This window comes from Helianthus annuus, chromosome 10 (assembly GCF_002127325.2).
Source record: "Helianthus annuus cultivar XRQ/B chromosome 10, HanXRQr2.0-SUNRISE, whole genome shotgun sequence".
In the NCBI taxonomy this organism is placed as follows: Eukaryota; Viridiplantae; Streptophyta; class Magnoliopsida; order Asterales; family Asteraceae; genus Helianthus; species Helianthus annuus.
Genome location: NC_035442.2, coordinates 170,088,074 through 170,105,151, shown reverse-complemented (window position 1 = coordinate 170,105,151; position 17,078 = coordinate 170,088,074). Strand labels below are relative to the sequence as shown.

The 17,078-nt window shown below is 36.7% G+C and overlaps 1 protein-coding gene across 1 annotated transcript; it reads left to right on the top strand.

Moving 5' to 3' along the window:
• The first annotated feature begins 857 nt into the window (after window positions 1–857).
• On the top strand, window positions 858–2,897 carry LOC110883310. The gene is made up of 2 exons (XM_022131101.1): window positions 858–1,914; window positions 2,023–2,897. The coding sequence occupies exons 1-2, from the start codon at window positions 858–860 to the stop codon at window positions 2,895–2,897; spliced, it is 1,932 nt and encodes a 643-aa protein (XP_021986793.1).
• The last annotated feature ends 14,181 nt before the right edge of the window (window positions 2,898–17,078 follow it).

Genomic DNA, 17,078 nt, shown 5'->3' with positions numbered 1-17,078 from the left:
ATGAAGACCCATTTTTCAACATCGACGACTTGAGAAATGCAATCCCCAATGATGAACCTTATAGTGTTCCCGGTTATCAATCGCCGGAACATGTAAGCATTTATACAGAAAATTCGGATGATGGGGGTTACTTTGATGATCGAGTGGATGACGATGAAGATTGGGGATACATTCATAGGGGTAATGCCTACAATGCAAGAGAGTACGAAGATGAAGAGTTTGGCTATCAAAATGCCAATTACGTTGGGGAGGAAGAGTATGGCTACGGAAATAGAAGGAATGACGGTTATGGGAATAACCGCCAACCACGAAACAACAACCAACGGAATCGAAATGAAGGGTATTACAATAACAATAACAATGGAAACCCCAATCGGATTCCTCGTTTCGTGGGAGGTGGAAATCAAAGAGGTAATCAAGGTGGGAATCAAGTAAGGGGTGAGAGAAGGGATGAGAGGCGAGATGAAAGAAGGAATGATCGAAGAGATGATAGGAGGGATAACCGAAGAATGGATGATCAAGAAGTCAATGGTCCTTATCGTCGTCAACAACCTCGACGGGGAGTAAATGACCGTTTCAGGCCGATCGTCACCGAGAACGATTCACCCATTGTTTGTGAGCGAAGGATGTTTGATTGTAAACCACATTACATCAACATACTTCCTCATTTCAATGGGAGGTCTAACGATGAGCCCTACACACATCTTGCGGAGTTTTCTTCCATTTGAAACACTATTGGGGGGCATAACTTCGCACTAGAGGAGGTCAAACTTCGTTTGTTCCAATTTTCATTGAAAGACAAAGCGAAGCAATGGTTCCTTACACTTCCGGCCAATAGCATTCGCACATGGGGAGAAATGCAACAAGCTTTTCTGGATGAGTATTATTCAATGGCAAAGACCGACGATGCTCGTGATGAAATTAGGTCTTTTCGCCAATTGTCGGGCGAACCGTTGCATGAAGCCTTCACAAGATTTAGCGAGTTGATGCGAAAGTGCCCACATCATCAAATAGAAAAGTGGGAATTGGTCAAGTGCTTTGTACGGGGTTTGGACGACAACACATGGAACCGACTTGAATCAACGAGCAATGGGACCCTTCTAAGCAACCATGAAGATGATGATTGGGAGTTTTTGGAGCGGATGAGCAAACGATCAAAGGAAAAGGAATCGGCCGACCGAGCCAAAAAGCACCCTACCTCAAGGTCATGGCCCGATCGTGATGCAAGTTCTAAGGATCGGATTGATATGTTGGAGCGGGAATTGGCCCGCATGAAGAAGAAGGAAGTGGGTGCGGTACAATATAGCGTATGTGAAGAATGTGGTGACATCGGTCACCGGACCGAGAATTGTCAAGCCACCGTGGAGGTGAATCAAGTGTATGGGGACCAAAGGCAATATGATATGAACTCTAAAACTTACCACCCCGGGTTGAGGAACCATCCTAACTTTAGGTATGGTAATGCCTCTAACCAAATGAATCCGAATTTCCAATCTGGAAATCAAGGCGGGTATTCGCACCAAACTCGCCAAAGAGGTTACAACCAAGATGGTCACGGGTTGACGAATAATCAAGGAGGTGGTGGTGATTTAAATGCAAAGATGGATGCAATGCTTTCAATGATGCAAGAGTCCAAGAAAGAGAATGAAATTCGGGACAAATCGCATGAAGCATTAGCAAAACAAGTGGGCCAACTTGCGGAGGAAATGGCACAACTGAGGGGGAGCGTGGGAAAGCTCCCAAGTGACACCACGGTGAACCCTAAGCATCAAAGTTCAAGCACGGGCAATGTGAGGAATGTGCACATTAGCGCGGTAAGTCTTCTTTCAAATGATGAGGTTTGTAGTAGTGTTGAAAGCATTCCACCACAATGCGTTGATGGTGTAGTGGGAAATACAAGAGATGAGTTGGAAAGTAAAAATGAACAAGAAACGATTTCACAAATTAAAATTGAAAAAATGAATAAAAATTCTTTTTGTGAAAATTGTTTAAATCAAATTAAACCGATTAATGCATCAAAAGTTGAGGAATGGTACCCACCGAAGGATGAGAGGTGGGAAAATTTTAAACAAGCAAAAATTAATTTACCGTTACTCGATGACATTAAAAAGGTTCCGGCTCATGTGGAATGCTTAAAGGAGTTAAGCATCGAAAAACGGCACAACAAATTACCCAAACCGGTTGATTTGATATCACATGTTAGTGCCGTTCTATCGAGTGCCCTTCCTCAAAAAGCTCAAGATCCGGGAGATCCTCTTATTTCAATTCAAATTGGAACCTTCAAAATTGAGAGGGCGCTCCTAGATCTTGGAGCTTGTGTGAGCATCTTGCCCGGGAGTTTGTATGACCAATATGATTTTGGTCCATTAAAAAATTTTGATACTCCCGTGGTATTGGCCGATCAGACTCCCACGCATCCAAGGGGGATGGTGGAGGATGTGATTGTTAAGGTGGATGATTGCTACTACCCAGTTGACTTTTTGGTAGTAGACTATGTTGGGTGTGTTGGGGACACCCAACCAATAGTTATACTGGGTAGACCGTTCCTGGCAACTGCTAATGCCATAATAAATTGCGCAACGGGGACGGTAAGCATGAAGTTTGGGGACCGGGAATTAAATTTAAATGTTTTTCCAAAATTTACTAACCCACTCGGTGAGGATAAGTGTCCTAAAAAGGACATGAATCCAAACAAAAAGGTGTGTGCTATGGTTGGTAGGTTTGTAGAAACAAAGAAGAAGACGGTCAAGAAGAAGAAGGCGAAGAAGTCGCCTCAAGAAAAGAAGAAGGAAGAGGAAGTGAGGAAGTTTGGACCGTTTGGCAACAAATGGTACGAATCACCGGTGGGTGATTTCGAGGAGCTTGTGGACGGCAAGCATGCCATTCGACCACCATGAGGTGGTAAGTTAATTGTTGTTGTATATTTTATTTCGCATTTCGTTTTAGTGTTATCCGTAGTTTAGTTAGTATTGTTGTTGTTGTACAATTTTGTTATTTCATTTTAATAGTTAAATGAACGTTGTGGGTGTGTTCTCTATATAACCCTCACGAGACCTACTCGTCCTCCCAAGCTATTGGGGGGTTTAAAAGGGCTTGTTGCATACGCTAAATGCAACCGTGATTCCTACGAAAGTGAGTTAGGCTTGTTGTTGTTGTAAATTATTTTCCACATAATTCAAAGTGAAATAACGCATGGCTTGGTAAGGTGTTTCATAAAAAGGGTAGAACTAGGTAACTAACAAATTTTGATGGTTGTGAGGAGCATGTTTCTACACAAGGGTTAGAATTTGTAGGTACAATATGTTCGCGGGACAACCGTTTTTGTGAAGAGACAAAGGAGATATGAGTATCAAGCGACAAAAATCAGGTGCATGTGCTTCTTTTTACTTTGAGTCTTAGTTAGGAATAAGTGGAGTGTATTTTTGTATTTTATTTCCAGGGTGAAAATTTGGGGGAATTAGCCGTGTCACATCCCTTGTGCATCTAATACTCTAGTTTTCACACATTGAGGACAATATGTACTTCAAGTGTGGAAATGGGGGAGTAGTAAAAATTTTCGTTTTTGACCCGTTCATTTAAACACTACACATTGAGGACAATGTTTACCTCAAGTGTGGGGATGGGGGAAAATTTCAAAATTTTTTCAAAATATCTTGTCTAAAAAAAAAAGCGATCTTAAAAGCACAAGTAACTAAGTCAACGAGGGATGTCACAAACCATTTGGTCTTTTGTCATGGTCAAGTTCAAGTTAATAGCATGACGGGTATTTAGTGGGTGGTTATTTGGGAATAATCCGCCTAAGAAACTAGTAGTTTATGCATGTCACATACCATACCCTTCTAGATATGTGAGAATTTGAGCCACTTTTATATCATAGATTACATGTTTGTGTTTCTTTGTTTGAGTGGACCATTAGTCATATATTGTAGAACTTGCAACTTTTGATACGTTTGAGACTATAGACCGAATACAAGCACGAGAATGATTAAGGCATTAGGTAAACCTTTTCTCTTAAAACCATTTATCTATCCTTACCCAAATAAATCCCCTAGTTGCCCAATTTGAGCCTGAACCTTTCGTTTGACCACCTATTGCCCATAGCCGCTAAACCTTTTCTTTTAAGCCCGTGTGATGAAAATTCGATTATAGGAATTGCATTTGTATAGTTGTTTTGATTGTAAAAAAAAAATCAAAATTAGAAAATGTTATGAAAAAGAGTTGAAAAGGCATTGAGAAAAATACAAAAAGATGTGTTAGTAGTCGTTGAATAAAAGGCGAAAGTTGTTGCCTTATAGTTGATAGTTGTATTTAGTTTTGTCTAGGTTTGTGGTTTGTAATAAAAATCGAATTTTCATCGCCTTAGCCACTTTAAAAATATCCTAATTCATACCCTTAGCCTAGCCCCATTACAACCCTTACAAGACCTTATGACTTGTGCTTAGTGTTCGTGATCAATAGTGGAGAATGATTGAGTTGCAAGCTTATGCGGGTATATGTTCTAATCGGTTTGAGTGCATATTCTTTGAAGTGCTAATACATTATAAATATTAGCCAATTTATAAGCCGAGTGGAGAGAACATTGTGAGGGATGTGCATGAACTGTTGGTTTCACGGGCGGGTTAATCTTGGGTAACCATTTGTGCAAATAAAATCACATTACCGCTAAATATATTGAATACTGTAAAGAGTTTGAACTTTAGCATGACATTGGACCTTAACCTTCGTCTCGGGAATGGGGAGTGTATTCGTTGTTCGACCCACGTGAAAGTGAAAAACAGATTTGCTTGAGGGCAAGCAAACGACAAGTGTGGGGATGTGATACGTGGTCGAAAACCGGTGATCGTTTATGCTTAAGTTGATGTTTTTACGTAGCTTTTAATCTTGAATAGCTTACTTTTAATGAGATTTGTGTTTTACAGGTCTAAAAGAGTTTAAGGAGCTAATCGGGAGCTAAACGGAGCACCGGGACGCGAACGGATCAACCGGGGATGTGAAATGAAGAAAACCGGGTTAATCACTAAGAATGGATGTATTTTGGGGAATGTTGATGGATTTAAAATGAATATATTGGAAGATGGCATGATAGAGGGCTGAATTACGAGAACGTGGGCGAAAACGGTGAGTAAAACGGAGCTATAACGAAAAAGTTATGAAGAAAACAGTTTTGGACGAAACCGACAAAACCAGGCAGCGTCGGGGACGCCCAAAAGGGCCGTCGGCGACGCCCTCTGGATTGTTCCGTCGGCCAAAAACCTCCGTAAACAGCTAATTAAGCCGTCGGGCGAAACTGAGACTTCCAAGGGCCGTCGGGGACGCCCTAATTGGCCGTCGGCGACGCCATCTGCATTCTCATATCGCGAAAATACTTGATTTTTGAGTTGGGGACGAGTTATAACATCAATTTTGACCAAGAAACGGGGGTTACACATTATTTTGAAGTTTGAATATCATCTTGGGGCCCCTAATCACCATCATCACCTATCATTCCACCAATCATCCTCTCTACAACCCGAATCAAGAACAATTCATCATCATCTTCTTGATTCGAAACCCTAGCTCCACGAATTCCCCAATCCATCAATTCACTCATCCCTTCACCATCACCAATCATCCAAATCCATAACCTTCATCCATCAATCCATCTTCAAGCTTCACAATGATCCAATTCATGCTTCCAACATCCGGTGATCAACTTTCTTCGATCATGCTTGGCTAATTTCTTGGAGGTTTCACCCCGGTGTAGACTTTTGTAAGGTTTAGGGTTTATTATGTTTTGTTAATTGTTTTGTGACAACTTGAATTGCGTTTGAATCTTAGACAATTGTCCTACGTTGGTATTGAATTTGCAAACTGTCGAGTGAATGATTAAATTTGACTTTGTGAAATGAGTACACGTATTTATGCCTTGTCTTTTGGTAGGATTTGCTAGTCCAAAGTAACGAAGTGTATCATGGTCCGTTGTTTACGACGTTGATAGTGATTGACACCTAAGTTTTGTGATTGTGATCCGTTAATGAACTATTTCAAGTGAAACTAATTAAAATACATAGTAACCCTAAGTCTTGCAATTGTTGAAACCGGGTGTGAACCTTGTTTTCTCATTATTGTTCAAACAATCATTTTCAATTCTTGCATTTAGTAATCTCGAGTAGTTAATTTAACTAATCATTTTAGTAATTCTAATTCACATCTTCCAATCAAACAAAAACACAAAAAAATATATCTTAGCAATCTTCATAATTGTGACAACTTCATAATTCAATCAAATCCGTACACAAACCACATACTCTTCGTGGTTCGACCCCTCACTACCACTAGCTATTTGTTAAGGGTAATTAGGGTATATAAATATTATCTTTGACCGGAGCGCGACACTCCGATCACATCACACCAGATGCTACAAGTGAGTTTATGAGGGGTGGTTGAAATTTAGATAACATCGAATCCGATGGTTGTTTTAAGGACAAATTCATAGTCCGAATCTTTAGATTATATAAAGAGTAAATGCAGAATCATGTGACAAGTAATTTAACAATAATTTATATTTTAGTTACTTTTATTTTTAATTTTTTGTATTTATTAAATTTTAATGGCCCACCTCCACTATTTATTTGATTTGAAAGAAAAATCATAGGGTTTCAAAATTTTAATTTATGTGATATTATATCATATCATATTAAATAAAAAATACTGGATTCTAGTTGTTTAATTAAACCGGCATGTATGTATATTATGTATAGATTGAATTGCCACCTCCGTGTCTTAGATATAATACCATATAGTGATATTATGTATTTTTGTAGTCTTAAGAGCTTCGAGCTAATATTTTGGACTTGAAGGAGATGTATCAGGAACAACTAAACAATCATATAATGAGATATCTAATTTGGTAATCAAGGTTAATAAAGACACCTAAACATGAAAATTGTTGATTTTGCCCAAATTTCCATCTTTTTTTAGATTCCAATTTTGAGTTCATCAACTGGTGCTACTCAAACGAGTGGTTATTTCTTAAGGGTGCAAAATATACTATTCTATGTGCAAACCAATTTGTTTTTTAATGATACTAATGTATTGTGGTAACGAGTTTTTGAGAGGTCTTGACATATGTTTTATAAACAAATACTGCAATCTTTTTCTCTCCAATACAGATTGTGAACACTACCATCCTCCCACCACCCCATTGGGAAACACCACCCTTGGGACTAATGCCCACCACCCTACTACGAAATTTCGACTTCTAGGATGGCTTTGGCGAGGTTCCGGGCATCCGTTTCCTACGAAAAATATATTTTTGGGCTCCTAGTAACCCGTAGAGTCCATACGAAACGCTTTCGTCTCAGGAGAAAAACAAATTTCTGGACACTCTTGGGCTTGGGTCAACTAGGTCAACAGGTCAAACATGGGTCAAAGGACAATTTTGGGTCATTTTTGGTGCTCGGTTCAGTTTTGGGTTCGGTCAAACCCGGTCAACTCAGTCAACGTGGTTAGATTTCGGTTCGGGTCAAACCATGGTCAATGCGGTCAGATTCGGGATTGGTCAACTGTGGTCAAAGTTCGGTCAACATGTGTCACACCCTGATTTCCCGGTGGGCCCAGAACTTGGGGTATATGCGTGACGATCAGATAGAAGTTATCACATTGCACAGCGGAAGAATAGAGATATCCCAAAGGTAGGATCCAATAAAATGGACTTGAGATTATTTTGAGTCTTTTATGGAGTCGCAAATTCCATAGTTCAAGACAAGCACTATCCAGCCTACTCCGTTATTCGCCACCTATAGATTAATCTTTAAAAATACATCAGCTTTCGCTGGAAAATACAATTAACCGACAAATTATGAAAATCTTTTCAAAATCATTTCTATACCATTTGGTGTATCATTTTTCATAAATAACTTGGGACAAACTATATCTCTTGTTACTAGTATTACATGATTGTTAATACATATGGGGCCCAGAACAAATCTTCGAGACATGATTAACCGACACACCACATTAATCCTCATTTAGATAAAAATATATATAAAGACATGATAGCATTTGCGTCTGTCAGGTGCATGCCTACACCCCACACTAGCCGTGGCCATTTACAATTAAGTAAACCGTGGATATCTAGAACATGGTTAACCCTCAATTGTTTAAGTTGTCAAGCATAATGGATTAAAACGGGTTATTTGGATTTTGGACATCATTCGTCATTGATCCCATACCCGACCAAGCGGCAAATTTTCCGTATCCCAAGCCTGCATAGGGAAAATAGGCTAAGAGTATTTACCTGTGCTAGCTGCATTCTCACAGTGTGTTTGGTTCTCGTAGCACAACCGTATTCAAAGTTTATTAATTCAGGTGCAATTTACTGGAGGCTTCTATAGTCTAGAATGGAAGGAAATATTATCCTATAGAATGTTCACGGGTCATTATATATCCATTGGACTCTGACCAGCTACTTAGAATTATAATTGATTTCGCTAAATTAAGCGAATAAAATGTGGTTTATACCCGTCCGAGTGCACGGTCTCGTTGGATACGGGTTATTTAACCAAGTATTCTGATTTAGAATGGTTTTGAAAACATTTGACTCGATTCGACTAGTTTATATATTTTATATTACTTAAACTAGCCGTACGCGCTTAAGCGGTATTGGTTGGTTGAATAGGTCTATGACAAGTCCGTTATGTTTAAATACACTTTGTTATGTTATAAAGTCAGTTTCAACTCAGATTATATCTTTTGTAGAATTTTAAAACTATTTATATATCATAAGGCTATTTTTGGCATTTACAAAAGTATATATTATGGACTTATCAATAAACCTATCAAACGACGCGACCAAGAGGTATAACCTCAGAGGGTTATTCCCTACAATATTGTGGTCATATAACAAATCCTAATCGGGTCCTAAACTTGACCAAACGAGTCAGAATCGAAAGTCAAAGCAAAAGTCAACTATTTGACTTTCGACTACGGAATAAGCTCTAAATAAGAAATGACAAGTTGGACATGATTAAACATGTCCTAATATATTTTATAAACTGATATAATGTCAAGATTTAAGGTTTTGATAGTTAGAAACTTATTTATCGCAATTTGCAAAGTTTACGTTTTTGACCTTTTATTTAATATAAATTCGACTGGTCATTTCGCCTACTTAACGTGATCTTCAGAGGTGTTATCATAAGAGATTAACACCTTCATTATTACGATCACGTGGCCAAGCACGATTCGAACTTTGGCTTGACCGAAGTGGTCATAACCGAAAGTCAAAGCAAAAGTCAATTTGCTTGACTTTCGGCTAATAACTAGCCTAATAAAATGAAATAGACTAGAGAGAGCACTTACTAGTGTTGAAGAACACTTGAAGTACACAGAAGAAGGCTTCCAGTAATGGAAGCAAGCTCGTAAATCAGATTGAGAGTGAGAAAAGAATGGTGCAAGTTCAAATGAATCATGAAAGAGGCTATTTATATTAATCCTTAGGCTCCCAAATCATGACAAATGTTGCCATGAGCCATTAGTAGCTGATTAGTGTCAGGACACATGTCCTAAGGAGGTTTAAGGTGGCAATGTTTATGAAAGGTGGCACAAGGATGCAGCAAGGCTATTGCCAGCTCAAATTATGCTGTCTAGGGACTCCTTACGGACCGTAAGTGTAAGACCCTAACACGTTTTGATCGAAAAGTCGCAGCGGAAATACGTGCCATAAAATTTCTTTCTTAAAACATTCCTTTATACATGAAAATCATTTAAAAACATCTTTATGTAAGGAACTACATTGTTTATCTTTCATTAACGTATCGATAATAACATACTAATACAGATTACATGACCACCCATTCCGTAAAATCCATGTCTCTATCCTTCGATCTTCAATCACTATCCTTCCATCATGTTGATCCATGATTCTGTACCACCTGCACCCACCACATACATTCGTAACATTAGCATACATTATATATATAAACAAGATTCATAATCATGGAGTCTCGTTACGTGCAATCCTCATATACTTTCCATTCCGTTATCTTTCTAATTTAAGCATTTCATCTGGGTGTCTAATCCTTGGTGAGACTTAATTAATGTACCTGCATTACACTTACTATTAGTAACGTAAATACCCAATGTATTGAAACCATGTATACATACATATATGCACCATTCTATATGGGCGATAATTCCTACTTAGTGTATACGTACATTCACACGTATATTCATACATACATAAATATATATATATATACATACATGCCTACATAAAGCACTTGCATACTATTTACAATCTCATATGATTATACAAACATATATCCCAATAAAAAACATTCATATAAATAAGTCCTATACGTATTGACCTACGTACGTATTCATTTCTAAACATGTTTACCTATGGATTCCATTACTAACATGGAGGTAAATCCATACCCATACTTGTACGTGCCTTTAGACTTATTTCAGTCCCTCTTAAACTTACGTATGCGCTCATTGTATCTCATAGACACTCTACAATGAGTTTGGAATACATTTCGGGACTCTTTAAAGGTCACGGGATAAGTTACTATAACGCCCCAAATATAAAGCATTCGACCAACATGTTAAGTAAAGAAATCTTGATAAATTTTGACAACTTTTTAACAACATAACATTTTCATAAACAACCTTTCCAAACAACCTTTTTTATTTTCATAAACAACATTTCGACAACATAAACCTTTCATAAGCAACTTTTTAACAACATAACATTTTCATAAACAACCTTTCACAAACAACCTTTCGACAACATAAACCTTTGATAAACAAATTTTTAACAACATAACATTTTCATAAACTACCTTTCGACCCAAAAGTAGACATGTCTAACTTGTTTTAACCCAAGACTTACATGAACATTATAATTATAAAAGTTTTACATTATCGGAGTTTCGTACTTGGGGTTTATGCACCCGATACCCGGTATGCGTTAAACTCATTCATCCCATTCAATTATACGTAATTGAACTTTATAGTACATTTTCCATACGTGAAATTGTTTATCCCTTTAATCATAACTCACAACTGAGTCCTTTGACTATTAACCCGCGTCTCCATTTCTCGGTTAGCATGCTTATACATAATTCTACCCATTACCCGATTATAATACCTTAATCATTACTTTTGCAACCAATTCGGTATAGCAATAAGACCTTATTTTGACCCGTTCGGTCTACTAGCGAAAATCATCGATTTCGTACAACCAAACCTTATTTGACTTCGATTATCATGCTTAAATTAAATAACAGGTACATAACCTTACTGAAAAAAATTAAGAAGTGATTCCGGCAATCACTTACCTTATGCATCCGTGTTCGTATCGCTTCCTTGCCTCCTCTTGACCCGTTAGCCTTTCGTGCTTGAGTCAATCTCGACATGATCCCTATACTTTCATGTCATCGAAATCACATTCTTGTTAGCATACACAATTGTACATGTTAACGATCATATCAAATTCATATTCCACATTTGACTTTCATTAGTCAAGTCATTCACTAACATGCATAGCTCAAATCACTGAAAAAAACTGTTTTGGGACGTCCGTTTACTGTACTTACGAGTTTGTAAAAATTACGATCTTTTTATGTAACGTGCCCCTCGGAGGGGTTATCCTTGTGTTAAAGTTTTAGAGTCTAACTCTCTACCAAAATTTTTTAAAAAAATCATTTACTAAGCAGCAATTAGATTTGTCACTTTTTGACTGTAGCCCACGGAAAAATTCATTTAAAAATACTCGATTATCCGATTGACATAATTTTAGTTGGATATTTGCATAACCTCCTGAAGCTATCTACAGGAAAAATTTGAGATCATAAATCAATTCCAAAATTGAGTTATAACATTCGTAATAGGCTGTAAATTCTTCCAGAAAACGCAGCCTGAACCTTCGATACGGAAAAATTCATAAAATGTTTATTTTTCATCGAAAAAATGCAATTCTAGTTGGGTTTAAAAGGTTTTTCCAGGAAGTTCATCATAAACTCAATAAACATCAATTTCTTACAAGATTTGGCCCGTTACATCTGATTAAATTTGGCTGTAACTTTCTGGACAGATTTAGTTTCATCAAATCTTTTCAATAATTTCACATTCTAACTTCACCTAGACATTTTATCAAACACTTGAGTACATACAACATACTAAGCATAATGTACAACCCATTCACGACTTAAAGTCCCACTTCTTGCATTCATCTTATCAACACAACTATAATCAAATAAATTTCATACTATACTTTAAACTAACTAACATATATGCATCACACACCACATAATACATCACATTTGCACTAGGATTAGGCATAGGCATAGGTGACATATTCATTTCACCCTCTTCATCATCTCAAATAAGTTTCACTTCAAAACATGAAATTACTCAAAATCATACACAACACAAGTTCTATTTGGTGATTCTAATACATAATCATGCTTAATTTCATATCAATTCACGAATTGATCATAACCCACTTCATATAAAATCACCAAATTGAATTCTAAGACTTACCTCATAATCCCCTTGTGTAGGTGATCATTAATTCATGTTCCTTAATAGGTTTGAGCTTCGATTCACCCTTTAATTTGATGGTTCTTGGATGAACTAGGGTTTGGCTCCTTGTGTTTCTCCTGAACATTCCACGCACACACACACACACACACACACACACACTATGTGTGTGTTGTGTGTTAATCTTTTGTTTATAAACATGAGTTTCCCTTTTCTACAACTTTGGTCCCTCAAGTTTGTTACTTGCTCATAGTAGTTACCCATTTCATTCCCTTGCTTGTTTTACTAAGCATTTAACTAGGTTTAATAACCTAGTTATTACATTTCATTTTATTAAACATGGAGACATACTAGCAAATTTAATAATTCGAGTTTTGGGGCGTTACAAGTCTACCCCCTTAAAGAAGGTTTCGTCCTGAAACCTTTCTCATTTCTACTAGACTAATTCTACTCTTACTTTTAAATCAATTCATTCAAGAAGCTTTCTACAACACGAAAACACTTGTGACTCCTTAAAGAGGTAGTATTCATGCACAACCATTTGCATAGGTCTCGTTCTTGCCTTCTTAATTAAGCATAAGACTTGCATACATTTACTAACCATAGTGGATAAATAAATTTCCATTTAACTCAAGTGTTATACATGATATTTCTTTTTCATTAATCTTGAGCAAACCACAACATTTCATTACTAACGCTCCTTCTAGTTACTTTCGTATTCATATAAGAGATCAACGTATCATCATACACATACTATAAACATTCAATTACTTGTTATTACTATAACAGAACTACCCTCTTTATGCTTACTTTTTCTTACTTAATACGAGGATAAAGCATCATTCTACATTTTCTACCGTTTACCTGTACTATGCATGCCCATATGTTTAACATCGAATCATTTCATTCATGTGTACTATTTGATCTACAATTTCTTACTCATCGGTTATGAAATAAACATTTTACTAACCTTGACTTAATTATATCCGTGACCCAGATCGGTCCGTTTCTTCATGAGTCCATTCCATAAATGGATCGACCTTTCCCTTCATGATGATTAGCTTCCGCTCGTGCACATCCTTTTCCAACTCGACCAACTTTACTCACCAAGATTTCTACCATTCTTATCTATAAAATGAATGATTAGCACATTTTATTCACATTCCTTCAAGCACCTATTTACATACTAGCCATTTCTAGATTCTTTTTAAAAATTAGGTCATTTGACCCATTCATAACAAGTCATTACATGACCATTCTTTAACATATATTTTCCTTTATTGTATTCAGTGTTAATTCACCTATGTTCTTTCGCAAGTCCCTTACTAATGGTATGCTACATTACGCATTGCATTCCTTACGTAATGCTTTCAAAAATTCGTAAAGAATTATTTACTGACTTCTGCGGTTTGACTTTTCTAGGTCGAACTGCCATTTATTATTTATTATTCACAAAACATCATCCCATTGTTTTAGAATTTCATGTAAGACCTTACTTTATACTTACTCATATGACCCGTTTGACTTTATCAAGATCAAACTGTCGACACATTCTTATGTAGGTTAATTTCATCCTTTTTATGCCTTAATTCCGTCTCGCGGATTCAAACGTATCATTCATACTTTTTATTCTTTCTATGTTTTGAATCCGTCTCTCAGATTCAAACATATCATTCTTACCTTTCGTTCTTTATATGTTTTGAATCCGTCTTGCGGATTCAAACATATCATTCTTACTTTTCTTTCTTTCTATGCTTTGAATCCGTCTCGCTGATTCAAACACATCATTCTTACTTGTTTGATCCGTACTTGCTTACGGATTCGAAACATTCTTCATCCTTATCATTCATGCCTTTCTTTCATGCCTTTCATTCATTCAAGTTTGAACCGTACATCAACTACGGGTTCAACTTTTCATTCATGCTTTTTTTTTCTTTTACAGTACTCTCAATTTCCTGAGAGTTCTTGCTACTCCTTTCACCCACACATCCACCTGCTACCCAATTCTACCGGACATACCTGCGAATATTATCACAGTCTCACGAATGTCATATGCTTCTTGCGTACTGACCAGGTGCGCAATCCACATACTAGTTTCGTTCCTTCATGCAATCATCGTCTTATGTCCAAAGAAGTGGGTTTCGGTTCGTGTGACATCTTTAAAACCTGACCAAGACAACGTCATTGTCTTTCGTTTAATACTTACCCTCCCAAGGAGATTTCTTCCTTTTTCTTTTAACACCCATATATATTAATATTATGTACCTGGGGTCCATCTATCTATTTGCATACTTGCCTGCTTTGGTATTCATCCGAGACTGCATTCGCAGATCATCCTCTTCAAACGCTTATGTTTACCTTGCACATGACATATTGTTAGTTTCTTTATATGCATATATAAGTACATACTACATTCACTTCTACCTTTGGACCTTGATCGAGTCTTGGATTGTACGGATTCCTTGTCACAAGAGTACACGGGTTTGAGTTCAAGTACTTACCTCTTTGTACATAATTTCTCTCAAACCAGGGCTCTGATACCAACTTGTAAGACCCTAACACGTTTTGATCGAAAAGTCGCAGCGAAAATACGTGCCATAAAATTTCTTTCTTAAAACGTTCCTTTATACTTGAAAATCATTTAAAAACATCTTTATGTAAGGAACTACATTGTTTATCTTTCATTAACGTATCGATAATAACATACTAATACAGATTACATGACCACCCATTCTGTACAATCCATGTCTCTATCACTCGATCTTCAATCACTATCCTTCCATCATGTTAATCCATGATTCTGTACCACCTGCACCCACCACATACATTCGTAACATTACATACATTATATATATAAACAAGATTCATAATCATGGAGTCTCGTTACGTGCTATCCTCATATACTTTCCATTCTGTTATCTTTCTAATTTAAGCGTTTCATCTGGGTGTCTAATCCTTGGTGAGACTTCAATAATGTACCTGCATTACATTTCATTCTCAAGGCACACCATTAGTAACATAAATACCCAACGTATTGAAACCATGTATACATACATATATGCACCATTCTATATGGGCGATAATTCCTACTTAGTGTATACATACATTCACACGTATATTCATACATACATACATACATACATACATACATACATACATACATACATACATACATACATACATACATACATACATACATACATACATACATACATACATACATACATACATACATACCTACACACACACACACATATATATATACATACATACATACATGCCTACATACAAGCTCTTGCATACTATGTACAATCTCATATGATTATACTAACATATATCCCAATAAAAAACATTCATATAAATAAGTCCCATACGTATTGACCTACGTACGTATTCATTTCTAAACATGCTTACCTATGTTTTCCATTACTAACATGGAGGTAAATCCATACCCATACTTGTACGTGACTTTAGACTTATTTCATTCCCTCTTAAATTTACGTACGCGCTCATTGTATCTCATAGACACTCTACAATGAGTTTAGAATACATTTCGGGATTCTTTATAGGTCACGGGATAAGTTACTATAACGCCCCAAATATAAAGCATTCGACCAACATGTTAAGTAAAGAAATCTTGATAAATTTTGACAACTTTTTAACAACATAACATTTTCATAAACAACCTTTCGAAACAACCTTTTTATTTTCATAAACAACCTTTCATAAACAACATTTCGACAACATAAAACTTTCATAAACAACTTTTTTACAACATAACATTTTCATAAACAACCTTTCGACAACATAAACCTTTCATAAACAACTTTTTAACAACATAGCATTTTCATAAACAACCTTTCGACCCAAAAGTAGACATGTCTAACTTGTTTTAACCCAAGACTTACATGAACATTATAACTATAAAAGTTTTACATTATCGGAGTTTCATACTTGGGGTTTATGCACCCGATACCCGGTATGCGTTAAACTCATTCATCCCATTCAATTATACGTAATTGAACTTTGTAGTTCAATTTCCATACGTGAAATTGTTTATCCATTTAATCATAACTCACAACCGAGTCCTTTGACTATTAACCCGCGTCTCCATTTCTCGGTTAGCGTGCTTACGCAATTCTGCCGATTACCCGATTATAATACCGTAATCATTACTTATGCAACCATTCGGGTATAGCAAAAAGACCTCATTTTGACCGTTCGGTCTACTAGCGAAAATCATCGATTTCGAACAACCAAACCTTATTTGACTTCGATTATCATGCTTAAATTAAATAACTGGTACATAAATTTACTTAAACAAATTAAGAAGTGATTCCGGAAATCACTTGCCTTATGCATCCGTGTTCGTATCCGCTTCCTTGCATCCTCTTGACCCGTTAGCCTTTTGTGCTTGAGTCCATCTCGACATGATCCTTATACTTTCATGTCATCGAAATCACATTCTTGTTAGCATACACAATTGAACGTGTTAACGATCATATCAAATTCATATTCCACATTTGACTTTCATTAGTCAATTCATTCAC

Coding starts and splice junctions, on each gene's coding strand:
- LOC110883310 (XM_022131101.1), top strand. CDS start 858: ATGCAACAAGCTTTTCTGGATGAGTATTATTCAATGGCAAAGACCGAC. Junction 1,915..2,022: donor TACAAGAGATGAGTTGGAAA/GTAAAAATGAAC, acceptor ATGCATCAAAAG/TTGAGGAATGGTACCCACCG.